Raw genomic sequence first — 26,316 nt, forward strand, 5'->3', positions numbered from 1 at the left:
CAGGGGTTGGTATTGCTCACGTGGACCTATACCAACTATCTCAATCAGGTTGACCTAGCATGGTGGCACGCTGACTTTATATTTGTGCTGCTTCCACAGTGCCACAGGAAAGGTCATCTCAGTTATACCTCATTAATGTCAGACATGAATAAGCCATAACTTTAACAGCAGTGCCAGGTGACCCTCTAACCGTCTGACCTCAAAAGTAACACAGAGCGCTGAGCAGTCCTGCCTTTGAGCAGATCTGATACTGTATTGATTATAAATACAGACAGAGCACAATGTGAATTAGAGTCACATGGACTGTGATCTTAACAGAGGGAATAACAATGTTGTTGCAGATATTGTGAGTGTTTTTCTACCAATATTTGATGGAACTGTTTTGCATTTGCCTGTTGTTGACAAAATGTTGTTTTTCAGCCTGCTGTGCTGCACGGAGTACAAGACAGAAGACAAAACTAGTGTGTCTGAGTGGAAGGTAAACAGACGTTTGCAAACCATCTCCACATTTTTTCCACAGTCAACCTTTTAGATTTCAGTCAGTGAGGATCATTCTGTGATAGCCAGGTCTAGCCTTAAATCTTTAATGCACTGGTGAAAAAAAAGTTTAGTCTGTTCACCAAACAATTTAGATTAAACACAATGTTTAAAAGCAATATGAATGTTTGGTTACATTCCCAGGAAACATAGAAGAAAAAACTGAAAGTTTTAAATGGTAAACAGATATTCATTGGCACCAGGACAAACATTCAGATATCATTACCATATTAACACAGAACAAAATAAAATTTTGTTTGGCATCCACAGCTGGACGATGATAATGATGAGGGTAATTGCTATCAAATTTGGGGCAGTAACTTATTTTCTATATGAGTTCAATTTGAAAATATATTGGCCCAGCCGTTTGTTAAAGTTCAACTGTTGAGGAAAAAAACTACATCCGGTGAAAAGTATAAAAGAAAAAAATTCATTATATGTCTAAATGTATCATTATAGTACTGGATGCGTGAGTGCTTGAGGGCCCACAATGGTGTGTGTCAGTAAGTGGGCTTCAGGTATGAGACTTCATCGATGTTGTCTGTTCCTTCAGGGGAGAAGAGGAGGAGGAGGAGGAGGAGGAGGAGGATGTAGTGGTTCTGCTGACAGACACGATGATCCCAGAGGCAGGAACATCAGCTGTGACGTAAGTTCTCCTTCCCCATGGTCTTTTTAGATACACAAATTAACACTTTTTTTTTAAGGATGAGAGTATCTATGACAACAGGACCACTGATACCTGCAGGGATTGTGCGTGTTTTGTGTGCGTGCGTGTTTATGTGCATACCTGTATGTGTATTGCTAGGTGTGAGCTTGCCTGTCTGTGGGTGTTTTTGCTTCTGTAATAGAAGCCCTCCCTTCTGTCCTTCCACCTCCTCTGTGTGACGCACAAAGCAGTGTTTTCTTTTTTTATGAATGAACAGCCGAGGAGGGTGAGAAAGGAGAAACCGAAGCTTTATCTGCCGCTGCTGCTGTTGATGATGATGACGCTGAAAATGTGAGAGCGCCTAAAGGAACAAAACACCAAACAGCTTTATATTACAACCAGAATGATTTTTTTTCAATTATATATATTTTTTTCACTCTGCATAACAGCACCAGAATTCACTGCGCATACGCCCACTGACACACACACACACACACATACCAAGGCAAACAGCTACATGACTCCCCGGAGCTCCATCAAATAGACTCAGTCTGACAATGTTGCCGTGGAAACGCCTCGTCATATACAGTACCTCTCTCCTCTCTCGCACACACCCACACCGCACGCACCGACATGAGCGGTATTCCTGCCGCCCCCCTCTTCTTCTGTGCATGATGAATAATCCATGTGGAGGCAGTTCAGCAACAGAAGTGCCGGGAATGCCGGTTGGAAGGAAAACCATGTGGATTTAGGGATTCTCACACTCACATGCAAACACATGGATCAGGTGATCTGGGCATCACAGCGATACTGCTAATGGAATTACAGCGTGTTGCTCATGAGGGATCCCATGCTGGATGCTGACACGTTAAGAATCTGACTCATTGACTGAGAAAAGTCAGTGGGATTCTTGTCTAGCTGGTTGAATGCTGATTAGCTTTGAGACCTGAGGAGGTCTACAGAAGAGGAAAGTCTGTTTTTGGATCACTAAAAATACGCACCACCTCGCATGTGATGGGTGCAATGACCTTTTCTATCTGCTTTTGTAACTGACCACCCCCAAAAAGCAGCTTTTTATTAGAGCTGCCTTTTGACTCAAACGTTTCTCTTGAAGACAAAGCAACCACTCATCTCACCTCATCCTGCAACTCTCTGCCCAACCACGCTTCAGCGCTTCAGAATATTTCTTTTAATAGGAGAGAGTGAAATGTTTCCAGAGGACTTCTCAAGATTCCTGAGCAGCATGTGAAGCGCAGAAGACTCCCTCCACGCAAACTACGACACGTCTTTCTGACTTCTTCTCTCCCTGCCCGTCTGCATCCCTGAAGCCATGTTCTGTTTCTGTTTCCAGAGCCCCTCCCTCAAGCTACAAGCTCTGGAGGCTGACTTGGTTTCCCCGCCGGCATCGGTGGACCCCCAAGCTCAGGATAATCTACCTGCCCAGCAACAGCCTCTTTTTACAGAAGAGCCAAGAATGCATTTGAACCACGAGCTGCTCCTTCACTCGCCACCATCACCATCAGCGCAGGATCAGGACACGGTCGACTCATCACAGTCTGGTAAGACAATGATAATAAAGTGCAGATACAGTGAAACAACAATATTCAAGTTTCTTAACTTCCAGTGTTAAACATTTTATTTCTGGACTGAAGCAAAGAGGAAAACAATGTAGAAGTTGTTGCCGACTATTAAATGTTTCTACCTTTGTCATACATTTATTCAGGGAATTCTAATATATTCATAGCACTTGACAGTACAGTATTTCAGCATTGGGGGGGTCTCATTGGGAATCAATCCCATTACCCCGCCAGTGGAATAACCACACTTCATACATACTTTATTTATGGCTTTATTTATAGTATCTTATTCATCATCTGTTCTCCCTCAGAGCATCTTCCCAGCTGCTGTAATTCCTTTAGTGCATGTTAAATAACAGTCAGTGAATCTTGACAGCGAGCTATGAGCTTCATCATTTCCTTGAGCTGGGTGTGTCTTTTCTTGATAAGTTGAATAACAGAGCATCGAGGTACAAAGCTGCTACTGTCACAACACTACACAGCCACCTGTGACGTGATGAATTCATACATACTGTATATTCAATTTACAGTATGTACTGATGCATAATGTAATATGTTTAACATTAATGCAGATAATTAAATGTTTTTTTCATTCTCTATTCTGTCAAAACACAACAAGTAAACCAGAGTTTTTTAATCATATAATTTGTAATAACTTAAAGCCATTCAAATGTGAATTTACTGTATTTGTAGCTAATGGTCCAAATTCCTTTTTTTTTCCAGGGAAGATATAAGTAGCTTGAATAGGAAAGAGCTCTTCTTTCCTTACTCTTTCTTGTTTTCTTCTTCCCTCCCCTCTCTACCCTTTTTCTCCCTCTCGCTCATCTCTCATTTTTGTCCCATCTATCCTCCTTTACTAATTAAAATAGATAACATTTTGAATCTAACTGCCTCAAATGAGAAAGAGTCAAAATGATTATAGATTTCAGTTAATATTTTCTTCTTGCTCTTTCTCTGACAGTACACACTCCATCCTCACATTCATCAGAGTCCAGTCTTCTCCTCTCCGCTGCCACTCTTTCTGAGGGAATGTCAGGAGATGACAACCTGCTGAGCCCACCAGGGTACAACACCAGCCCTCTCCTCTCTCATTTTATGACGAGCGACTGCCCTGTCCCTTCACCGCGCTGCCCCAACTTCAGCTACAGCCTGCGCTACAACCTAGACCCAGATACAGCCCCTTCTCCACCATGCTCACAGCACATCCGCATGTAAGATGCCATTTTTTTTCACTAACTTTATTTACAAATAGTGGCTTACAGATGGGATAATTTTATGTTCATCATGCACTGCTGAACCTCAAAAGTTGTTTGGAAAATATCAGGTGAGGTCGGTGGCTAAAAGATAAATGCACGTTATGAGGCTGAGTCCTTATTTTGTGGAACGTTATGCAGAATGTGAAGAGTGCAAGTGGATATACATGTGCTTTTCTGTCTTCAGGGCTCGCTGCAGTGTTCATACAGAGCCAGACGATGGCTCTGTGTCCATCTCAATGCTTAACAGACACATCCACACCCTGAGGAAGAGGATCAGGCGTTTTGAGGAGCGTTTTGAACAGGAGAAACACTACAAGGTGAGGAAGGATATCGGAGCTTCTTAATCAAATGGATTCTCTTGAGTCATAATTGAATTGGAAGTTATTGCCTCACATTGTTGGTGTCGTTTTTTTCCTACAACCAATAACCAGCTCTCACAGAGCCATGGGAGGGATATGTTTTCTAGTTTTTTGTGTGTGTGCATGTCTGACTGGGTATGAATCAGTGATGTTTCATCACACTGATGCTGTTGATACTAACTATAAACATACTAGGGTGAATGTCTCTCTCTACTGGTGCATTGCAAAAATTACAATTACAATTTTGTTACACAATGGACCTTTAGTTTCTTGCTTGGTAGGGCTGGTACATAATAGAAAAATATTAGTTTGGTTCATGTGGATAACTGCTAAGTAAAACCTGGAACAGAACATGATTTTGTTGTTTTTTTCAGCCGGCCCATAATGACAAGATAGCACATCCAGAGATAGCCAGACTGATGAGGGAGCTCATCAAGAGCCGCAAGCAGCTTAAAGGTCAGATACAAACACACATACACAAACATACTCATGTAAACAATTCATGTAAACATACATTAACAACTTGTTTAAAGCAATTATGCAGTTATAAACATGGATAATGCATTTAGTTGTTTATCAGAAAACACATGGCTCCTGGTTTCATGTCACCATATTTTTCTGAACTGCTGCCCTCTCACCTTTCAGAGCTGAAGCTGAGACAGTCAGAAGAAGGTGGGTTAAAAGGGCAAGGAGGTTTAAACCCACCAGCTGAGACATGCAGGACCAACATAGACCAGAGGGGGGTAGTACTGGCGGGGACTGAGCTGCAGCAACTTAACAACAACACAAACACCAAGCCAAATGTGGAAGAAACCGTGAATATTATAACTAACAGACTGAAGGAAAGACGACGAGAGCTGGGTATCCCCGACACCATTAAGGTTGGTATTGCAGAAATGCCTTCACCACACACACACACAAATATTGTTTCAATAATCTATGAAATTTGTCAACTGGATTGATTACTTGTTAACATGATGTTTTCATGATGTCTTCATGCACAGGAGATGTCCCATTTCCAGATGACTTTGGAGAAGACCAGCCTGCAGAAGTGTTTGCTCTACTTTGAGAGTCTGCACGGACGACCGGTAAGACTAGCCTGCATGACTCACTTTTGTGTTTATCTCTTATTTTTTATGTACTTGATGTTGCCACTTTAGTAGTTCTGTTCTCTCCTCCCTGTCCTTATATCACTTGTCTCTAGTCTGTTGAATGTGTATATTCCTACCAATAACGAAGGGGTTTCTCTTTGTGTCTCTCCCTCTGTGTCTTCAGAGTACCAGGCAGGAGCGGACTCTGATAAAATCTTTCTACGATCGGTACCGTCTTCTCAAGCAGCTGCTGCTCTCCTCCGCTGCTGCAACCGTCATTACAACCATTGTGAGTAAAAACTTGAGCAATGTTTTGGTGAGGGTGACAGTCGTGCAGGAGAGGGTTTTCTTGTAGAGAGGGAGAAGATCTCTAGAACTGCCCAAACCTACTATATTTCTTTTTTTTTTGCGCGATTATTTCTTTATTGAGTTTTTACATGATTATATCCACAGGTGCATACATAACAGGTCACTTAAGTATATCATATAGGAATGTATTACATCATGCTGTAATCACAACTGTAGACCATTTCTCCTACCCCCTCCCCATCCTATATACCCTCAATAACCCCCAAATAATACTAAATAAATAAAATTACATTAAAAAAAAACCTGAGAAAGAAAATACATGTAGAAAAAAAATGTATACATACAGTATAAAATGTACAGCATGACAAATGATGAAATTGATGGATGAAATTGAATAAATGCATAAACAAAACAGAAACATAGGAAAACATACTATATTTCACTCATGAGGACACTGATTACAGCATCTGAGGGCATTGCAGAAGAGTGTCACTCTACTGCACTCTAGTGGCCAGATATAAGAGCTACATGAAACTATTATGAAACATTTTAGTTCTTTCAACAGAATAAATGCTACTCTTTGCTCTTAAATGGTTTACCTCATCTTTTTTTCTGTGACAAACATGCGATACCTTTGTGTGTGTACATAGGAGGAGGAGGAGGGCACTGATGAAGACCATCCCAAACAGCGAAGCCCCAAGCAGCAGAAACTCTGGCTGAAACCTCACAGGTGTGTGTCGCCAGATGAGGTGCTCCACCTGCCTCCCCTAGAAACGTCTGAAACGCCACAGGTGTCCCCGTTGGAGGAGGTCAAGGGTTTCCAGCCACAGATCATCACCATGGCAACACTACATGAAGCTTCCAGGTACAGTGTGTGTGTGGTGTCGTAGCATGCTACAGTTGAAGGAAATGGATTTTGTCATTTTTATCAGGAATCACAGGATTTTTATCTTTTCTCTTAGAGTTCATATTTTTCTTGTAGCGAAAGTGATCATAAAGGTTTTTTTTCAGCAGTTGAAGCCATGCTCTGGAGTACTTCAACCTTTTTGTTGTCATAGTAACGGTTAATGAAAGTGCTCACAATTACAGACAATTTTAAAAAATCTAAGAAATTCTATGATTCTTTCTTCATACAGATCAGAATTACTGGATCACCTCAGGATGGCTCGATTAGAGAAGCGGAGGCTTCACCAAGCGCTCCGGGAGTTTGAGGACCATTTCTACACACAGACGGGCAGGTAAAGGTTACACACACACACACACAAACACACAAACAACACACACAACACATCCGAACTACTTGGCTTTTGAATTTTATTTTGTCTTTTAATAAACTTGGAACATTTGGTTTTCAACAATGCATTGTGAAGAACAAAACAAACAAAAAAAGAAACATCCACAAAAAAAACTCCATCGTAATGGTACGACAGTGTAATGCACACTCACTTAACGTTAATACAGCACAGAGAGCTCAGGGAAGAGACGAAGAGATAGACGTTTGCTCTGAACTGTACACATCCTTTGAACTGTACATGTTAGTCCTCCAAAGTAAATACAGTAAGTTTTTGATTACAATACACACTGTACAAAGCTATCTGAGTAAGGCAACATAGGGACTATCAACCAGTTATGGAAGCTGCTGCAGGTTGTTTTGAAACTACTAAAACAAAGTTTTGCCTTTGCATCTTCTTTCCTCCGTGTATTTTTAACAGGACTTGTCAAAAAGAGGACCGTGGACCGATGGCGGAGGAGTACTGCCAGTATAAGAACCTCAAAGCAAAGCTCCGTCTCCTGGAGGCCCTGCTCAGTAAACAACAGGACTCAACCAAGACCAGTTGAGTTTCTCACAGTGGGGCTTTATTCTAACCTTACAGGACTTGATCATCTCTGGAAAATCAGGTTGAGAAGCTGGTGGCTCTGGTCTTGTTTCATGCCATGCTCATTATGTTGATGCACTTTACATGAGGAAAACTGTGGTGGAAATCGGTGACAATCTGAATGAACTGCTGGGCAACTGCAGAATTTTTTTTTTTTTTTTTTTTTTTTTTAAGTTCCAAAAACACATCCCTTGTCATTCATGACGCATCTTAACACAAACCTGATGTAGCAAGCGTATGTTATGTAGCACTAATTCATGTCAAGGATGAAGAGCTGTAACAACTTGATGTTAGTTACATATAAGTAATTTTAATATTACTGTACGTATATTATGGCACTTTGTTACTTGCTTTTTTCCTTGCCAAAATACTATTTTTGGACAGCTTTGTCCATAGTTAATGTGGAATCTGCATTTTTTAAAAAGTGCTATCTTGGCAAAAAAAAAGGTGTAAGCTTAAATGCAATCAATGAGACAATCCTGTAGTGTTTGTGCATGTCAGTTTTTAGTCCTACATTGTGCTATGATATGCATTAGGAATTTCATAGTTGAACTAAATTGTGACCATTCAATTTACATGTTCATCTTGGAAAATACAATATGTGAACGTTGGCATCATAGTGCAAGTTATATCAGCTGTATAATTTGTGTAATTTATCCCCCCTACTTTGCTTGTATGAAGTTAATTCCCCCTAAATGCCATTGTTGACAATGATCAGAGCTTTTGACATTGTGCACTTCTGGTTTATATATTTTTCTCTCTATATATATATGAATGTATCAATAAAAATAAATATTTTTTCACATTTATTCTGCTAAACACAGTTTATGGTTCTACTTTCTTTCTTCCCACTGACTACAATAAAATAAGAGCGGCTGTTGCAGAGAAGGTTGCTATGGTAGAGGTACTGACAGCTTTCATACTCATGCTGCACAGAACTGCATCATGCTTTTTTTTAAAGGTTAACAAGTTAACAAGTAGTTCACACTTGGTCATCAAAGTACACATTTTAGAGGCTGTTGCATTAGTAACTATTAAGATTCCACAGCGGTTTTATGTCTGGTTTTTAATACCTTTGGTATAAAGAAAGATGACAATTGAGCCCTAGAAAATTGTAGTACCAGTCCATGCCACTAGTAGGAGGTAAAAAGAAGTTTGAACTTGTCTACTGCTGAATGACAACAAAACATTTCTAAAGAGACAGTCAGAGTAATTGGAAACAACAAAATGCTTGTCCACACAGACAGTGGACACTCGATCAACAGCATATCAATAATAACAAGGCAAAGGTCATTAATAAAACATGGGACAACTGATTAAAATAAACAGAAAATTGAATCCAAGCAGCCCATGTTTGTTAGTACAGTTAAAGGGTTTGGTCAGTACGCCAGTGTTGACTTGCAGGATGGATGGATGGATCTGTGTTGTTGGTGTCCCAGGTTTAGATTTCTCACTCGGTGGTCCCTTATGTGGGATATCTTTAAGTATGTTTTTATGTATGTTTTCTACATTTAGGGAAATCCTTCTAAGATGAGGAGACAATGGTGCAGGTGTTGGAGTGTGTGTACCTTCCTCGTTTGTTTTCTCCACTCTTCTTTGGGAATGATGGTCTCTTGAGAGTACAGAGCGGTGTCAGAGATATGTTGGTGTGCATTTCTGGGAGTCTACTAAATCTGCTGCGTCATGCATGTGTTGGTCTGCTTCATCGTCAGTACATCGTCAGACTTCCTGTGTGTGTAGAGGTCAGTCACCCCTAGTCCTTCCGTCCCTGTTCTACATTCTGCCTTTTCTTAGCGTCCCACACTGATGTTGCAGGTCTTGCAGCTGGGGTCCTTCTTGGCGTTTACTGTAGACAGACTCATCAGCTGGTGCCCGCTGATCTCAGCCACCGTGCCCAATGCCAGGTCCACAGGCTCCGTGTAGATCACCTCCAGGATCACGTCCTGAGCGTGGTGGAACACCAGACCGCCGTCACCCCCTTCATCCTGCTTGCAGGTAAGGAAACGGTTGTTGGTGATGTCAAGAGCAGGGAGCCTCTGCTTGCAGAACTCGTCACCTCTAGAGCCCTTTGGCGCCAAAACCAGGATGACATAGTGGTAGGCTGTATACATGCAGTAGAAGTCCCCGAAGTACAGGTTGGTGTCGGGGTTGAAGAGTGTGTCAGCCTGGACCTCAAAGCGTTGGCGGCCATAAGGGGAGTCCTGCGGAGGCTTGCCTGTGTTGAACTCTGTGTTGCAGCTAAAGAAAATGCCCTCCAGCTTGCCACTGATGGGTGAGCCGTGGCTGCCGCTGTTGTCCTTCACCGAAGGCAGCATCCGGTTCTCCTGCGCCTCCCTAAGGTTTGGAAAAAAGAGAATTAAACTGGCCATGAGCAAGCAGCAATCATGTCATCAGTTTCCCTTTTGGGGCGATCAGTAACAAAACTGCCACATTGCTTTTATCTACAGTTGTTGTGCTCCCCCTCAGCCAATCAAAGTAATTTTGGAAATGCTGGAAGACTGTGGTAATATACATCACTTCATCAGGTTTGAGTTTAACAGTGTGTGAGAGAGTGTGACACATGGGAAAAAGGCTGATTAAATGTGCAAGAAACTGCAAATCTAGTTTGGTTATCTCTGGAGCTATAATAACATTAGCCCAGTACAGTGTGTCTCACAGAAATCTAGGGAGAGAAAATTGCTCTAATGAAAAACAAAACATTTCTCTATCATTATGACGCAAACTGCCAGAAACAAAAGCAGCTTTCAGAAAGCAAGTTAGCAGATGAACATTCAAAGCGATTAATGCTTCTGTGGCAGCTGCATATCTTCACCACAGAGTAAATCCTGGCAGGAGCATCCAGAAGCTCCAGTACATTAAGAACAGCGCTGCCAGGATCCCGATGAGAGTGCAAAAATACAAACATATAACACCAATTCTGTTTTCATTGCACTGGCTCCCTGTCTCCCTCAGGATTGACTACAAAGTCCTGCTACTCACACACAAATCCATCAACGGACATGCGCCTACCTACCTACTGATCACACCAAAAACCTCCACCCGCACCCTCAGATCTGCCAGCAGCTTGCTCCTCCGGGCCCCCAGTACTAAGCTCCACACCATGGGGGATTGAGCCTTCTGCTCTGCTGCACCACACTTGTGGAACGGCCTTCCTTACCATCTGAGGCCAGCACAGACCCTAGACTTTTTCAAAAAAAAAGGCCAAAAACCTTTCTATTCAGGAAGGCTTTTTCATTTTAACTCTTATTAATATTTTCTTTATGTTGTGTGTTCTATGCAATTAAAACTGTAGCACTGTGAGTTTCACTATAATTGAAAAGTGCAGTATGAATTAAATGTATTATTATTTTTATTATGAAATCGGAGTTCCAGAGCTCCAATTATGAATTGTAATTATACTGCTATCACTCCAGAGGTTGTCATTATATCCATAATTGATGCTTTGTTGCGTTCATTACAGAATTATTCTGCTCCCACCCAGGCCACAGAGGCATTGCCATCAAGTTGTCAGTACTATTTCTCCCCACATGATGGTGCAATTTAACAGAGGCTAATTCGGTACACTGTTGCAGCTACAACTCAGCAAAAGGGAGAAGTCTGTACAGATGATGTCATGCGGTAAAGCTTCAACAAAAGACTGCTCACAAGCTGTGGTTTTAGTACAGAAACTGTGAGTTTTGGTAAACTGTAACCATTTCCTCAGAGGGAGAGAAGATATGAGAAGAAAGGACAACACCATTACAGGAGGAGGTTAAGACAGGAAGTTGGAGAAATACTCCAAAATAAACCCAGACAATATGTAGTATATACTGTAACTGCAGAATGCTTCAGTACAAACTAAAATTGGCTACTCCAGAGATATTCCGACTCTCCCTCATCTGTCACACTCTCCTCTAACATCAAAACAGTTTTGAGCAGCTTTTGCTGCCACAAGCATGTTTTTTTTCCCTTTCTTTCCTTTCCCCCGCATCCCCTAACAACTGTCTGCTATTGTCAGACAGAGTTACACAAGGCTTTGGCACTCTGCAAGGAAATCACAAGGCGGATGAAAAAGTGGCTGCATTTTCTGTTGTACTCGTATGTATGTGTACAGAGGAGGTTACTGGAAGATCAAATCCATGACTCTATGGGACTCTATGGATTACTGTTAGTACAGCTGGCTGCTACAGCAGTTTGACGTACTTGTGTGGATTTATGGAACTAATCAACATGCTTTCTGCAGCTGCACCCTTCAGCTGAATCTTCACTTTTGCTTGGCTACAAGCAGCTTTCTCTGGAGGGGAATACATTAACCCAAAATTACATAGTCCTCATGCTGTTTGCATACAGAAAGGAGCTGCAGTGTGAATGATATATAATAATGTAGCATTTCATTGCTATGTTCTCATTATCAATATCAACATCATCAGCGTCACAGCATTGTTATCTCAGCAGTATGTTAACAGTATATGCTTTGCTTCCTTAGTTTAAAGGTCATACTAGCATCAAGTAATGTCACAAGCCTCTAAGGTCAGAGAGGGCACCAGATACTAATGTAAAAGAACTGACTTGGATCATTCCTCTTAACTGACCAATTTTAAAGGAATTTTTCATCATTTGAGGATATATACTTATTCTTGCTGATAGTTAGATGAGAAGATCGATACTCTCATGTATGTACAGTAAATATAAAGCTACAGCCTGTAACTGGTTAGCTTAGCTTAGCAGAAAGACTGGAAACAGGGGGAAATAGTTAGCCTTAACTAGCAGAGAAACTAGAGAAAGAGAGAGAGAGAGTGGAATAAAGCAATGCAGACAAACATTTGAGATCAAAAATAGGTGAAGACACATTACAACTGTTTCAGGCTAATTGTGATAATATGAAAGTGGTCTCATTGATTCAAAATCTTATGAACCACCAAAAAACAAAGAAGAGCTCAGAATGAAAGTTTAATTAGCAATAATATACACTACCTCTCAGACAGTGTCAGACTGGGGAGTTACTTTCATCTTGATACATTTCTAATATCATTAAAAAATTGGAAATGTTATACCTAGATAGACTGCCTACCTGGCATGATCAAAATATTCTTTATTCTGGTTCCTGTAGAAGACAGAGAAACGCAGCATCCGGCCAGCGATGACCTCTGCCTTTTCCAGCAGCTGGTTTAGATGCACTGTGGAATAATCTGGAAACAGACACAACATGTATCGTTACGAAAATCTATATTCTATCAGAGGGATGAGAAACCAATGTATAAATGTTATTAGAAATAGTAGAAATAAAGTTAATTCATTAGAGGGAACAATAATGGAACATGAACTTTGCATCTGCACTCAATGATCCTGAGATTCTTCCATCCTTGTATTTTTCATATTCATAGCGTGAAATGACCCAGCATTTAGAGCATTTTCAGTATTATAATGATCTCCTTTCACTCCCTACCATGTAAGCAGCTCTGCCAAATGGGTGTGGATTTTATCCAAAGCAAACTTTTTAAAAATGTAATTGTGAATTGTGAAGGCATTTTCCTCATCCCAGTCTTCCCACAAGCACTTGAACACACCAACAAGGATTTGGATTTGGGTTAAAGAAGAAACTGCTCTCTCATGCAATGATAAAGTACTGTGAACAAAAATGAAAGCAGACAGGCAGTTAGGGTTAGGTCAGATAAGTAAAATGCACTCAGCAATGTAGCTGTAAAAACACATGGTCAGTTTTGGGTTTTTTTAGACCTTTGGCCTATTTTTTATGGCAAGGCTTACACCGTTGACAGGAAGACAGGAGGAATCAATGGCGGTTAAACAACTCAACTGAGACACTGAGGATTTTACAGTAATGGAAGGTTTTGGCAGCGGCGTCTCTTGCCCACTTGGAATGCAGATGATCAACAACATTGTTAACCATGCCCCTTCATCAATTTCACTTACTACGCCCTCATCACACTATCCTGCCTGTTCTCCTCCCTCCCATCTCAACTGCTGCTTTTCATCTTTTCAGCAAATGCCCCACCCTCTCTGGTTTGTTTCTAGATCAATGTGTCATTCTGTTGTAGTAGACACAAAGTCAATAAGTGAAATGCAGCAGAGGTCCCCAGCCAGAATTGAACCAGGGACATTGCAATGACATGGTATGTGTTGGATCACTAGGCCACGGGGAAGACCTTCCCCACCCTCAAATCCTACCCTCCAGTCTCCACACCATCACTTCCTCTTTCCCCTTTCCCCCTCCCCCACTGTAAGCCTCTAGCCAGCAAGGTTGAACTCAATGACCTCTGCATCAGAAGATATACAGCATAGCCCCCCTCCTTCCTTTAATCCTTCTTTTTCCTCAACATCCCCTCCTCCAACTCTCTATCCATCTTCCTGACCCTCCACTCAGTATAAATTAGCCTCCCTTTAATATTCGCCCTCATATTCTGCTCCATTTATTTTGCCATAACCTCTCTCTTCATGCCCTCCACTAATTGTCCTCAGTTCAGTTGGTCAAGCACATGTCACTAACTGCCAAAATTAAATGCAGCACTGAGGTCACACATCCTAAAAATGTAGGTACTTGCCACCATAAAGCTGCATATTACTCACCAGCAGTGCAGAACTCAATGATTTCACTCCACTCGGAGACGGCATAGTCCCCGTCAGTCTGTTTTGATGCAGTCTGGACGGCCACGGTGTACTCTGTACGCGGGCTCAGGAACCAGTGGCCCCGAACAGTCATTGGCAGCGGCACTGCCTTGGCCACCAGCTTGGTAGGAACATCCTGGAGGAAGGGAGTGCAGGGGGAGGAAGGGAAAGAAAAATGAGGAGGAAAGGGTCAGAAACTCCATTTATGGACTATTTTCTTTCACCCACATGCAGGGATTTCTAAAAATACTCCATGTAGACACACACAAATGCACAAAATTCAAATATAGGTGGCAGTTTATACCTGTCCCTGCCCTTTTGTTTATGCATGTTTATCATTCTGTACACTATTCACCCCTGAAGTCTAAGTGGATCTTAGCAGCTCATTAATCCACCAACACTGTTGTTGCTGCGCACCAAAATCAAAATACTGGTATGGGGTAACCCACCATCACAGAGTGGAAAGAGGAGAAACCTTTGGTGACACAGCACCCAGGAACTGACTCCAGAAGGAAAGGAAGGAGGCTGATGAAACAAGCCTGTAAGATTACCAAACCAGTTCACTGACTAACCACTAAAGGAGCTGCAGTGTTCCTGCTAATGCTGGTGCAATTACTTTCAGGCAGAGAGGGTTGTGTGAGTGTGATATTATCCTGTTAGTGCTTGGAGCTACGGCTCACCAGGGAGTCTTTGAACAAAACCACCTTGAAATTTGTGTTTTTTGCCTGAAAGGAAAGGTTATCTTGGGGTAAAACATGGTGTACCTGTTTTACGTATGTCATTTTAGGTTTACACCTATAGATGATATTACAAGATGGATGTGGATGTTAAGAGAAACATCTCATTCTGTGCAGGTGCACTACGTAGACACAGCAAGATGTTATCCAAAAAGCAGAATTAACAGAAGTGGAGATTTTAAATTGAGACATCGTATCAAACATGGATTTATTGTGATACTTTCTGAAAGGATAATAAAAAAAACTAAATAAGAAAAAAATAATAGTTTCACATCAGCCTCCCGTTTAGGGGGCACCACAAGGTTCTGTACTTCCCCATTATTATAAACAGTCTGCATACACTATCATTACCCCAACACAGACTTACAATATCCATTTTTATGCAGATGATGTAATTCTGTATACATATGGCTCTTCTTTAACCAAAGCAATGTCTCGATTACAGTCTGCCTTTAACATTATAGAAACATTGCTGCCTAATCTCAAACCTGTAAATGCACTATGTAAATGCAATGAATTACAAAGGTATTTAAAACTTATCTTATCTTTTTTGGTGAATTAAAAGTTTTAATTTTAGACTTTGATGGAGATGTCTGTGATTGTTTCTGATCCTGTTTGTATGTGTCTATGTGTGACAGGCTGTGTTTGCTTTTGTTTGGTCTTATCTCTGTTTGTATGTCTTTTGCTGTGAGAGCTCTTAAGCACAATGAGATTATCTGATTAGGTAAAGGTTTTATTTTTTTGGAAGAGGCACCTACAGTGGCGAGAAGAAATACAGAAGAAAAACTTATTTTCTTAAATTTACATTACTTATAAATGTATGACTTACAAATATCCTATTCAATAGTTTGTTAAAAACTGGCCAGCGTATTTAAATGTACGTCTGAATAAGATATGCAGTATTTTTATGACTAGTTATTAAAAAGGCAAAATACATTTTACACTGAAATACATAAAAAGTTATGTCCTTTACAAGCCCCAAAGTACTTCATTAAATTTCAGGATTCAAGGATTCAGTTATTAGATAATCATTCATTCATATTTTCTCGATTTACACTGGCTCATTGCCTAGTTTGTGCTATTTAAGCATCATTGTGAATGTTCAGTTTTTCACACAATGAATCACATTTTTTTTAAAAACAAATTCTTGACACATTTCTGTCTTATTCATGAAATGTAGCAAATTCCTTCCAGTGAGACTGCAAAAGGAAGCCTTTTAGTGAGTCATCTCCCTGTTGTGTTGCTCTTAGTGGTGTTTATCTTTGGTGTTTGCTGATTCATATGTTACCTTGTGTTTGAACTTGTTTGAGTTCTTGTTCTCCTTCTTGTTCAGGTCAATAAAATAGTGTGTGATGCGCTCCTTGCTGCGTGGCTCCATGTCCCAGCATATCTTGAAGGAGTCGCAAGTGATGTTGCTGATCTTGATGTTCTGCGGAACAGGAAGCTCCTCCATCTCAGAGATACTACCATCCTGGGATTTACTTCCTGTGTAGATGAAAAGTGATATTGACGGTGATTTATATGAATGTCAAATAGAAAAACATATGAAATATAAATACTTTGTAAACACACATCATGTTCTGGTTTACCAAAGCTTATTTCAATTTGATACAGTATCAGTTCTGAATGTTAATTTTGCTCATAATGACTAGTATGAGACATCAATAACACTTAGCTTTCATTCAGCTTGCACAATTCTTTCTTTTCTTCTCTCTTTCTCACTGACCACAAATTTCTATACTACTGCAGTTTCTCAGTAATTATTCCACAGACACAGTACTCACAGTTGGACACTTTACAGTAGTATATCCACCATATCACATACAAAGAACTGCCTGCGAAGCTGAGTACCATATGTGTTGCCATGGAAACACATCAGCCCCTCAACACACACCTATCTGCTTTCGAGAACACACGAGGCATTAAATATTTCAAATGGTGCTGATTGAATCTCCTCTCCTCTCAGCAGAGATGGATCTATCTATAATCAGCAGTAAGAAAAAAAAAACCTCAGCTACCACACTGGCAGGCAGTGCATACAAGTCTGCAACAATGACATTTAAAATGCTGGTGAATGTCAGAAATTCAGCCATTCGTTTAAGTTTGGTTTGACATTTTTGACATGTCATTCCAAGCCGGGACAGAAAGGCCAATGCAACACAGTTTTTCATTACAGAAAAAAGATAAATCTTACATTTCTCTGAGCTGCATCTGTCAGGTCTGTCATGAGTAACACAACATGTAGCACATGCGCAAAACCCAGAGTGACCACTGAGGCCAATGAAAATGTCAAAATATGGTTGAATAAGTGCTTTGTAGAATTGGGATGAATATAGACTTTGCGTCAAACGGGGAGACGCCCACTTGGCATGGCAACAATGTGTTTTCTGTGCATGCTCTGGGGTCTAAACACGAGAGTGAGTAAAACACAAGAATGCAGAATTTAGGAGTAATGCACAACAAGCCTGGACTCTATAGAGAGTAAACAATGGCAGAAGCAGCAGAGCATAGAACATCCATCTCCACTCATCAGCTGAGAGAGGGTGAGATAAAAGAGTAATCCCATAATTGGGCTGCGTGGACTCTCCTGTCTCCCCTCTATACACATGACGCTCCAACAGTGGAGCATTTATAGATTGAGTCATTCTAGGGAATAGTTAGCCAGAAGGTAACTCCTGCAATGTGCATCTTGCCCTTAAGAGTTGAAAACAGCTAAAAGCAGCCCAGACTTGTTTTAAAATAACATCTATAAGAGACAAATGTATGTTCTTTACCCCCAGACCAGATCACACCCCCCACTTACTTTACTCCTAATTACTGCTTCTTAATCACTACTAGCTGATTACCAAAAGAGACCACCAAGTGTTACATGCTTGGACAAACCTGCTGCTCATGATGAAAGACACCAAGTCTATCTTCTGGAATTGTGAATTTATTGTGGAGAGATGACTTTTTAGTGATAGAACAGATGGGTCTTTGGGAAACAAGTCTTGATGCTGAGCCAATGTATTTACACATAGGACTTATTTATCTGGACCTAATGCACATGGCTTAAACTAGATTTTAGTGGCAATGGGGGAAGGGGATTCCTTAAAACTGTAAACAAACCAGCAGTTAAATCTTCATCTGCAGTATGCTCAGCTCCCAGGTCTACTCCTACACCTCTCTGCTTTGATATGTGAAAACATCTTCTGTTGTTGGTCTACATTTAAACTCCATCTCATCTCATACTTAAACCCCACTGAGCTGATAAATTTGGCTCAGACTGAAGGGGTCAAGACAAGGACATGACAGAGCAGACCACTGTCAGAAAATGCTCCACTAAGTCAGCACGGACCAGACAGTGATGTCAGCACTGTATCCTCCCACTTGAGACTTTATGTTGCTGACCTTTAACAAAAACAAGTAAAAGACAAGGCCTGTTGTCACTATCTGATATCTGAGTCAGGGGAAAATGCAATACACTCGAAGGCAGTGAAATGTTTCTGTTTGTAAGTTTTCAAAATGTCTAAGTTTAGACATGAACTAAAAATGCTGATACAGGCCTTAAAGGACAGATAGTAAAACTATTTCAAAGGTGGATATTGTTTTATATTTAATAGGAAGTACTACCTTGAATCTTGAATCTTTTTATGCTGAGAAATTTTGTGCCAACTCATCATAGGTATTCATCATAAATCATTCATCACAAATCATAAGCTTTCGGGGTATTCTATCCCAAATCCTCATTACCTCAGGCTACCTGCAGCATATTATTGTAAACACTAACCTAAACCAAACACCAAATATGAAAAACCTGCTAACTTAGTTGCTGTGTTGTGCCTGAAGCAGAGTAACATCCTTGTCCTCTGCTTCTTACGATGCTAATGTCAACACTGATGTTTTCCTTCAAAACTCTGCAAGGAGACCTCATGCAGGTCTACGCGCTCCCAGCTCCTTGTGATCCACAGTGCTGACTTAGCTCCTGTTTACTCTAACATTTTCCTAATTAACCTGCAAATAGAAGTATTACGCCAACACAGTGAAGCTTTCCAAATGCAGTTCCGATATTCCCTGCATAACACTCTTAAGACTACTCAGTCAAGCTTAAAGTTATGTTATCAGGGAAAACAAGCTCTGAAGGTTTCAAATCAACAGGAACACCAATGAGACAGATGTAGATCTGCAACCACCATAATGGCAAGCAATATAGAAACATGAATGTCATTAACAAACATAATATAAAGGTTGAACACTAAAATTGAGCTACTAGTATGCCAACATACTAGGAAATTCATAATATAAATAAAATTAACTACAATTTGCTGGCAATGAATTTAGGTTTAATCTGAATATGATGTGTACCAGGTAGACTTGCCGCAGGCTTTGTGACATCCAGTACCAAGCTGTACTCTGAATCCTCTGGGACTGTGAGAGGACAGGATGAAAGATGGAGGAGCGAAAGCCAAGCAGCATGAAGGTCAGGCGGTAAGGGAGAAAGTAAAACCTTTTACAATCTCACATGGGAGGCCTAAACCCTCAGACTGACTTGAATTTATTGTTTATCATAATTGTACATTGGCTCTCACTTCTTTGTACTTACATCGCTACTGTCGCTAATATTGATATTGTTGAGTCATAATTTTACCCCATAAGCTATTATACTGTAATGCACTTTTGTTATTTTGTCTTATTATCTATTGCATTGTTGTGCAGGAGGGGAAAGGTGGGGAATGCTTCATCATGATCAAGAAAAATTTGTCAGTTTTTGAGCTCATGCTTAGGAGCTTAGAGGAACACAGCTTACTCATACTGTGCACACATGCTCAGGGGGTTCAAACCGACATATGAGCACATTCAACTTGATACATGTGAGCAAGTTCACATGTATCAGTACGTGCTTAAGCAGTGTGTCAAAATGCAGAACAGAGCAACGTATCTGCAGCATAGCAAAAGCATTAAACATCAAGAGATGGAAAGCCCACTTGGTTAAATCTGCTAAATCAAATGGACCTTACTAGTATTGCCCTTTTGCTCAGCATGCAGTCAAATGCCACAGTGTGGAAAAGCAATAGATGCAGGAGGATCAATAAAAATCTTGTTAACATGCATACGTAGGGCCACCCTAATGGCTCTCTGTGGTAAGATTTGTTCCAGTCACACCTGACTTGATATTGTGAATTACTTGTTAGCACTGTTTACCGGCAAGAGGAGCGTGATTTCATTCCCACTCAGGCCATCAACGCAACGTAAATGTACACTCTTAGTGGTGTCTGGTGATAAAAGTGTCCATCTTGTCAGGTTGCGGCGCACCCATTTAAAGGTCTGAGTCTCTTTATTTCAAAACAAGTCAACTTTTGGTCCAGGTTAATGTTGAAAAATCAATTTAAATAGTGCTATGTGAGAAAAGAACTGGCAGCAGATACTAGCACTGACTGCAAAAGTGGGCACTGCACTCAGACAGGCAAAACTCCTACTTTTTAAGTTGCAGTAGTAGGTCTAAAATTGAACTGTAGACTTTGACACTGTAGGCAGTGTAACACTCAATAGGCATCAATGCGCACAAGCCTTTGAAAAGCACGCCTTTGTTCCTCTCAATGCACAGGCTAGACTGAGACAGCAACCATGCTGGGAGTGAGAGAAGCTGCCAACAGAAAAGCATCTTTCTCCCAGAGTGAGATAAACAATGCCCTGTTCATCAGGGTTACGTAGTCTGTGTTCCACCTTTTATACATCAATAAGCTCCTGAACAGCAGACAAAGGCTTACTAAAGACACTTTAATAACACAACCTTCAGTGCAAAAGAGAAGTCTTATGTTCAGGATCGACCCATCCATATTCTTGCAAATTAATTCAATCCAGACCTTTAGGGAGGACAGCTCTGTCTTTATAAACTTGTCCAAAACCAGAATGAGTCACTGTTTCTCATTTGCATTGAATTTAAATTCCTAAACAACAGACTGCGTCAACTGTGTTCTTTGTAGTACAAGTCTCTAATTTCTGTAGAGTTTTATCTACCAGCAGTCAGGCACTGAAAAAGGACATTTAGGGGATTTCCTGACTTTTAGGGTCAGACTGCATTGCAAGCAATCTCAAAGAATTTTCTAAACTAATGAATACAGTAAAGTCAGTTGCCAGTGAATTTATTATGCAGATGATAAGTAGCTGCATAATATGTACCTGTAACTCTTGCCAACACAGTCATGGCACGCAGCTGCTGACATAAAACACAGCCAAACTAAAATGCCAGCTTACTCAGACGATGCTGTATGTCATAAGGCCGTCCTGCTGTTGTTGGATCACACTAGATATGCTCTACACATGTCCACCGAGTAAGCATTAGAGGAGTTAATATTCTAAACAAGACTGATGCTAATAGCAGAGTAGGAATTTCTAGCAGAACTTCACCTACTTCCAAAGTGCATGGGGAAGGAAAATGTCTGAATGGGTCAAAACTCCAGTAACAGCCTTGAAAGCCACAAGCCAAAATGTGTTGGTTTCATAATAAAGTTGTTCTTTGTACTACAAGTGCAGCTGGAGGTTTTGACCATTTCAGGCTAAATGCTAATTCCAGTATGCTAACATGCTCACAATGACAATGCTAACATGCTGATGTTTAGCAGATATAATATTTACCATGTTCATCTTTTTATTTTAGCATGTTAGCATGCTAACATTTGGTGATTAGCAAGCTCAAAGTACAGCAGAGGCTTATGGGAATGCCATTAATTTTGCAGGTATTTAGTCATAAACTAAAGTATTGGACAAATTAAAAATGTGACTGCAGAGTTATTAAAATTAATCCTGAGGGAGACATGAACCAAAGTGAACATGAACATGAACCAAAGGCAACTCATTCAAGACATTAAAAAAAAGTCAAACTCAAAGTCAGGGGATCACCAAAGTCAGTAGGATTCATCTTCTGGTGACTATGAATGTAGGTACAAAATCCACAATCCATCCAAAAGTTGTTGAGATTTTTCAGTCTGGACCAAAGTGATGGATTGGCCACCTGACCAACTGACATTACCATCCATAGATGGCCAATAAAAATCTTTTGACAGTGTCCAAAATGTTTGTTTTTGTTTTACAGGGATTGCAAAGTAAGCCTTTTGTTTTAAGTGTTGATGCATTGTTTTTGAGGAAACAATGCAATCACTGTCTTGTAATTGGCAGCTCAGCACTGAAGCATCTTTCTTCATCAGGACAGAGTTAATTGGTAATATTTTAAAGGGGACATATTATGCTTTTTGTAGTTTTCTGTTATCTATATACTGTTCTGATGTCGGATATCCATGCTAAACATGGTCAAAGTTCCAAAACTTAAGGTTAATGTATGTAGAAATGGTCCCTGCAAGTCAAAAACCAGGGTTTGATCTGGACGCTTTGTTTGCAATGTTTTTTTCTACCTAGCTGACAAGCTGATGTCAGATTGTTTGTGCATGCTCATAAATGGCCATCCGTTATGTAGCCTTCGTTGCTAAGGTGGTTGCTAATGTTTTTCCATGTGTTGTTTGTGTTGTCCACTCACATATTTCAGATTGGATTTTGGCTCGAACATATACAGATGTTTTTGACAAGTTGACATTGCAAGTAAATAACAAAAAAAAAAGAAGTGAAATCCCACTACTACTGTTTGTTTCCGTAGCCTCCTGAGGGTCAGTCAGGCGAAGTCAGCAATGACGCAGCTTCCAAAAGCTCACCAATCAGAACATAGTGGGCTCATCAGGAGGGTTATCTATCTATCTATCTATCTATCTATCTAGCTAGCTAGCTAGCTAGCTAGCTAGCTATTTCGGGCAGAGAGGTTTCACAAAGTGCAGACACAATACTTGGTTGCGTAAATGGCAGCCATCTATGATGGTAACTTAGGCTAATTATGTCAGCAGCCACCGCACAAAGGCATTGCGAGACATGTAGTGTGTATTTCATTACCCCCTGTAAGTACACATTAACTGTGGATATAAAATCAAAATGGTGGTCTGAGTCGCAGAGGTTGGTGACAAATTTGCATCCAGTACAACATCATGGAAGCAGTTCTCTGTGTACCCAAACCTTGGAGCACCAGCAGCAGAGATTTCTTATTCACATGAGCAGATTCTGTCATTTCCCTACTACTCACCACAAAACACTCACGACCCCCCACTTATTCATGTCACAATCCCATCACTAAACTGAACCATTAAGGCTGTGCCTCTAGCACAGGGTACACACAGAAACAACTTGTATCCCACAATTTCTTTTGTGCATTGAAATGCTCAAACAGTCCTCAGTGTGTGTGTGTGTGTATGTGTGTGTGTGTTTGTGAGCACTTTCCCACAGACAGTAGGCCTACTGAAGCTGCATGCATTTCCATTTGCTGGGTCAGCATAGGCACATAAGCCTCTCATGCTTGCAATTAAATATTAATGGATTTGGGAGATAAATTTAGAAAGCTATGTGGAACTGAAATGAATATGGTCCTTGGAAAAAGGTTCTTATTGACTTATAATAAAACAAGTCTATTTCCAAGAAGGGAAAGGACAAGATATGCCGTCTTCTACATGGGGTGTGGCAGAGGAAAAGTGAACTGGAGGTCATTTTAAGCTACATAGAAAAAAAGAGGTGGTCAAAATAACAGAAACACCAATATAATCCAATCAACACCACAAACCATCACACAGAATTTAGCATCACAAGCTTCACTTATTTACTGAAGGAATATTCTATTGGATTGCATCTTATAGTGTACAGTACAGTACATGTGTCAAATGTCAAATCTTGGAGATCCGACTGAATTTGCATTAGAGTGGATGCAAGGCATTAATGCATTTATAACAATGTTATCAATTGTGCAGTGATGATTATGCGCGTGTTTCTAGTTGAGCTTTATTCTCTAAATAGCATTTCTAGAAACTACTTGGCCATACGACAACCACTAATTGTTCTGCGGAATCTGCAAAGAAAGGTAGACATTGTGACTGTGTTGCTCCATAAACAGGGAGTATGTGGGTGTCTCAAGGAGACAGAGACACTATTTACACTGGGTAAACTACTTGACAAATAGGGAAGTGGCTGTTGTGCTGCAAATGCCAAGCTTGTCGGAAAAAAAAACTTGCCAGTACACCTGCAGCCTAGGAGGTACAAAGCTAGAACAGGGTCCATTAGAGAAGTCAAGCCACATCCTACAGTATACCATTATTAAAATTACAACTTTAAAACCAGGCCAGCAAAGCACTAAGAGGATATAATGCATCCTGCTGTAGGCTATTACATTATGAGGAGCAGCTCTGGCAGATGAGGAAATGAGGCACAATGACTGCACTGTGATCAGATGCTGGGGGTCTTTTAGAGTCTCAGTGAAGACACACCATTGACTCCAGGATGGGTGGTGTGTAAACCAGACTGGCTCTAACCAGCCTATCCTCACACAGCTCAAGAAAATCTGGTGAAGTTAAAAAAAAAAGAAGAAGCCTAAATACATCCATCCAGCCATGAAAAGGTGTGATCTCATTTCATGTCAGTAATCTAGAATCTTAATTAAAAAGGGATCTCTGTGGTCATGCGTCTTGACTCAGATGTGGAAACGATTGTGTGTAATTGCACTGATGGGTGTGTAGGGCTGCACCGCCTGTGCACACACACATGTGGGTGCAGCCATGTTTGAGCCTCTCATTTTCTCCTGATGATGACTTGCTTTTTTTCCCCCCACCATTAAATTCGCATCAGGGTTCAGCCTGCTCATGTAAAAACTGCTTCTCTATTTTGACAACATATAACTGGTTTACTGATGCCTTCTCATGTATGATTACAATCATATAAATTCTTTATTTGATGGTAAATATCCAGAAAACTTTTGAATTCGGAGAAGTCAAACTACAGACTATCCAGCATACATGCAGCTGGATGACTTGAAGAATTAGAGCTTTTTACAAGTTAATGTTGAAATATAAGAATATAAATCGAGCAATTTGGAACCATACAGGCTGTATTCACTGTGTGCAAACAAATTGATTAAGGCAGCCCTCTGAGAAAAAGACAAGAGGCAGCGGTTATAGGTGGGGTGGCTGCCGGCCTCTGTCCCTGTCTGTGGTGCTGAAATAAAGAACTGTATCACTCAACATTGTTTTATCGCCTGTGATTGCTCAGTTTGCAGGAATATACGTTTCTTTTGGACAGAGATCTCTATCTTATGGATGAACAAAAGCTCGTTGCCACAGAAAAGACACTCTGCTATTCCACACACGCACCATCCATCCATCCCTTCATCCAAAGAACCGGTGGAGCGACCGGCCCCTATTCCTTTCAAACGCACAATAAGGGTAGAGCATGCAGCTAAAACCAATGACAAAACACGCTGTATGCGTTGCAGCAGCTCTTGGAAATTAACAATAGGCCCTAATGCACCGACAATACGTGCAAATGTCTCAACACCACACTGATTCTCCTTACCATCTCGTTCGCATAACTGTATGGCGTCCAAGCTCAGGTCCTTGATCATCCCCTCGCAGGGACTTAATGGACTGGTGATGTTGTGCGCCAAGCCTGGTACCTCCATCTCTGCAGAAGAGCCTGGGTGATGCTACTGGTGAATAACTGTCACTCGTTGAATATCGTCCACGGGGATTGCGCAGCAGGCTTTCCTTCCACGGTCGTCAAGGAGGGAGACAAGAAAGAGAAAGAGAAACCGGTTTCCAGTCAGTTCCCCGCTCGTTCGGTCGCGCACAGCTCTCCTCTCTGTCTCCTGGGTGGTGCGGCTAGTGGCGCGTCAGCGGAATCGTCACGGGCGCGAACAGCACAAGCCGCCAGTTCGGGTTTGCAACGTGAGGCATAGCAGCTTTTGCGGGGATGTATTTAAATGTATAGACGTCAAATTATACCAGTCAGTGCGTTTATCTTATTTCATGCGCTCCCTGTGCACGCAGCGCCTCTGTGCCTTCAGAGCCACAAGTGTGTCTTGTGTTACTCCGCCGCGGGACAGTTGAACATTCAGAGGATTAGTGCAGAGACGTTCCGCAAATCCAATGGTTTCTTATGTAACCAGATTAGCCCGGTGTTTCCCCTCCGGTTTTGGTTTCCATCTAAACACTCCGGTTCTTTCCTATTTCACGTTCAACGTCATCCCATCAAGTGTCTCTCACATCTCCTTATTTGGTGAGGTGTAGCCCTCTCTTGCAGGAGCGCAGGTGCAAATGGACTACACAATAATGAGCTGGGGGACAACTCTGACATATTGCGAGACATAATGAATGGACTGCATCTGCGTCTCCCCCGCGCGTTTTAGACATTATGGCACATAATGAAATGCAAAACCCTGTCAGTTTATAGCCAGAAAACCATACGTTATGTTTGGCTGTGTGTGTGTG

The 26,316-nt window shown here is 41.0% G+C and overlaps 2 protein-coding genes across 3 annotated transcripts in view; one reads left to right on the top strand and one right to left on the bottom strand.

The window, feature by feature from the left end:
* LOC137197191 (protein FAM13A-like) overlaps positions 1 to 7,825 on the top strand; it is a 24,744-nt gene extending 16,919 nt beyond the window's left edge. Inside the window, exons 10-21 of one of the 2 annotated variants that reach the window (XM_067610423.1) lie at positions 421 to 488; positions 1,104 to 1,183; positions 2,535 to 2,742; positions 3,722 to 3,971; positions 4,201 to 4,333; positions 4,750 to 4,831; positions 5,021 to 5,256; positions 5,380 to 5,463; positions 5,651 to 5,755; positions 6,426 to 6,640; positions 6,912 to 7,013; positions 7,488 to 7,825. In XM_067610423.1, coding sequence (XP_067466524.1) covers positions 421 to 488; positions 1,104 to 1,183; positions 2,535 to 2,742; positions 3,722 to 3,971; positions 4,201 to 4,333; positions 4,750 to 4,831; positions 5,021 to 5,256; positions 5,380 to 5,463; positions 5,651 to 5,755; positions 6,426 to 6,640; positions 6,912 to 7,013; positions 7,488 to 7,614 — 1,690 coding nt within the window. In that variant the 3' untranslated portion in view covers positions 7,615 to 7,825. Of the gene's footprint in view, positions 1 to 420; positions 489 to 1,090; positions 1,184 to 2,534; positions 2,743 to 3,721; positions 3,972 to 4,200; positions 4,334 to 4,749; positions 4,832 to 5,020; positions 5,257 to 5,379; positions 5,464 to 5,650; positions 5,756 to 6,425; positions 6,641 to 6,911; positions 7,014 to 7,487 lie in introns of both variants that reach the window. The other variant, XM_067610422.1, reaches the window with a different exon arrangement.
* phyhiplb (phytanoyl-CoA 2-hydroxylase interacting protein-like b) lies at positions 7,073 to 26,027 on the bottom strand. Its single transcript, XM_067610429.1, has 5 exons — positions 25,403 to 26,027; positions 16,281 to 16,477; positions 14,217 to 14,391; positions 12,703 to 12,820; positions 7,073 to 9,986 (listed from the first exon to the last, which is right to left on the bottom strand). Exons 1-5 carry the CDS (start codon positions 25,506 to 25,508, stop codon positions 9,443 to 9,445), a joined length of 1,140 nt encoding a protein of 379 aa, XP_067466530.1. The 5' UTR covers positions 25,509 to 26,027; the 3' UTR covers positions 7,073 to 9,442.
* Between the last annotated feature and the right edge of the window lie 289 nt (positions 26,028 to 26,316).

This window comes from Thunnus thynnus, chromosome 14, assembly GCF_963924715.1.
Source record: "Thunnus thynnus chromosome 14, fThuThy2.1, whole genome shotgun sequence".
NCBI lineage: Eukaryota > Metazoa > Chordata > Actinopteri > Scombriformes > Scombridae > Thunnus > Thunnus thynnus.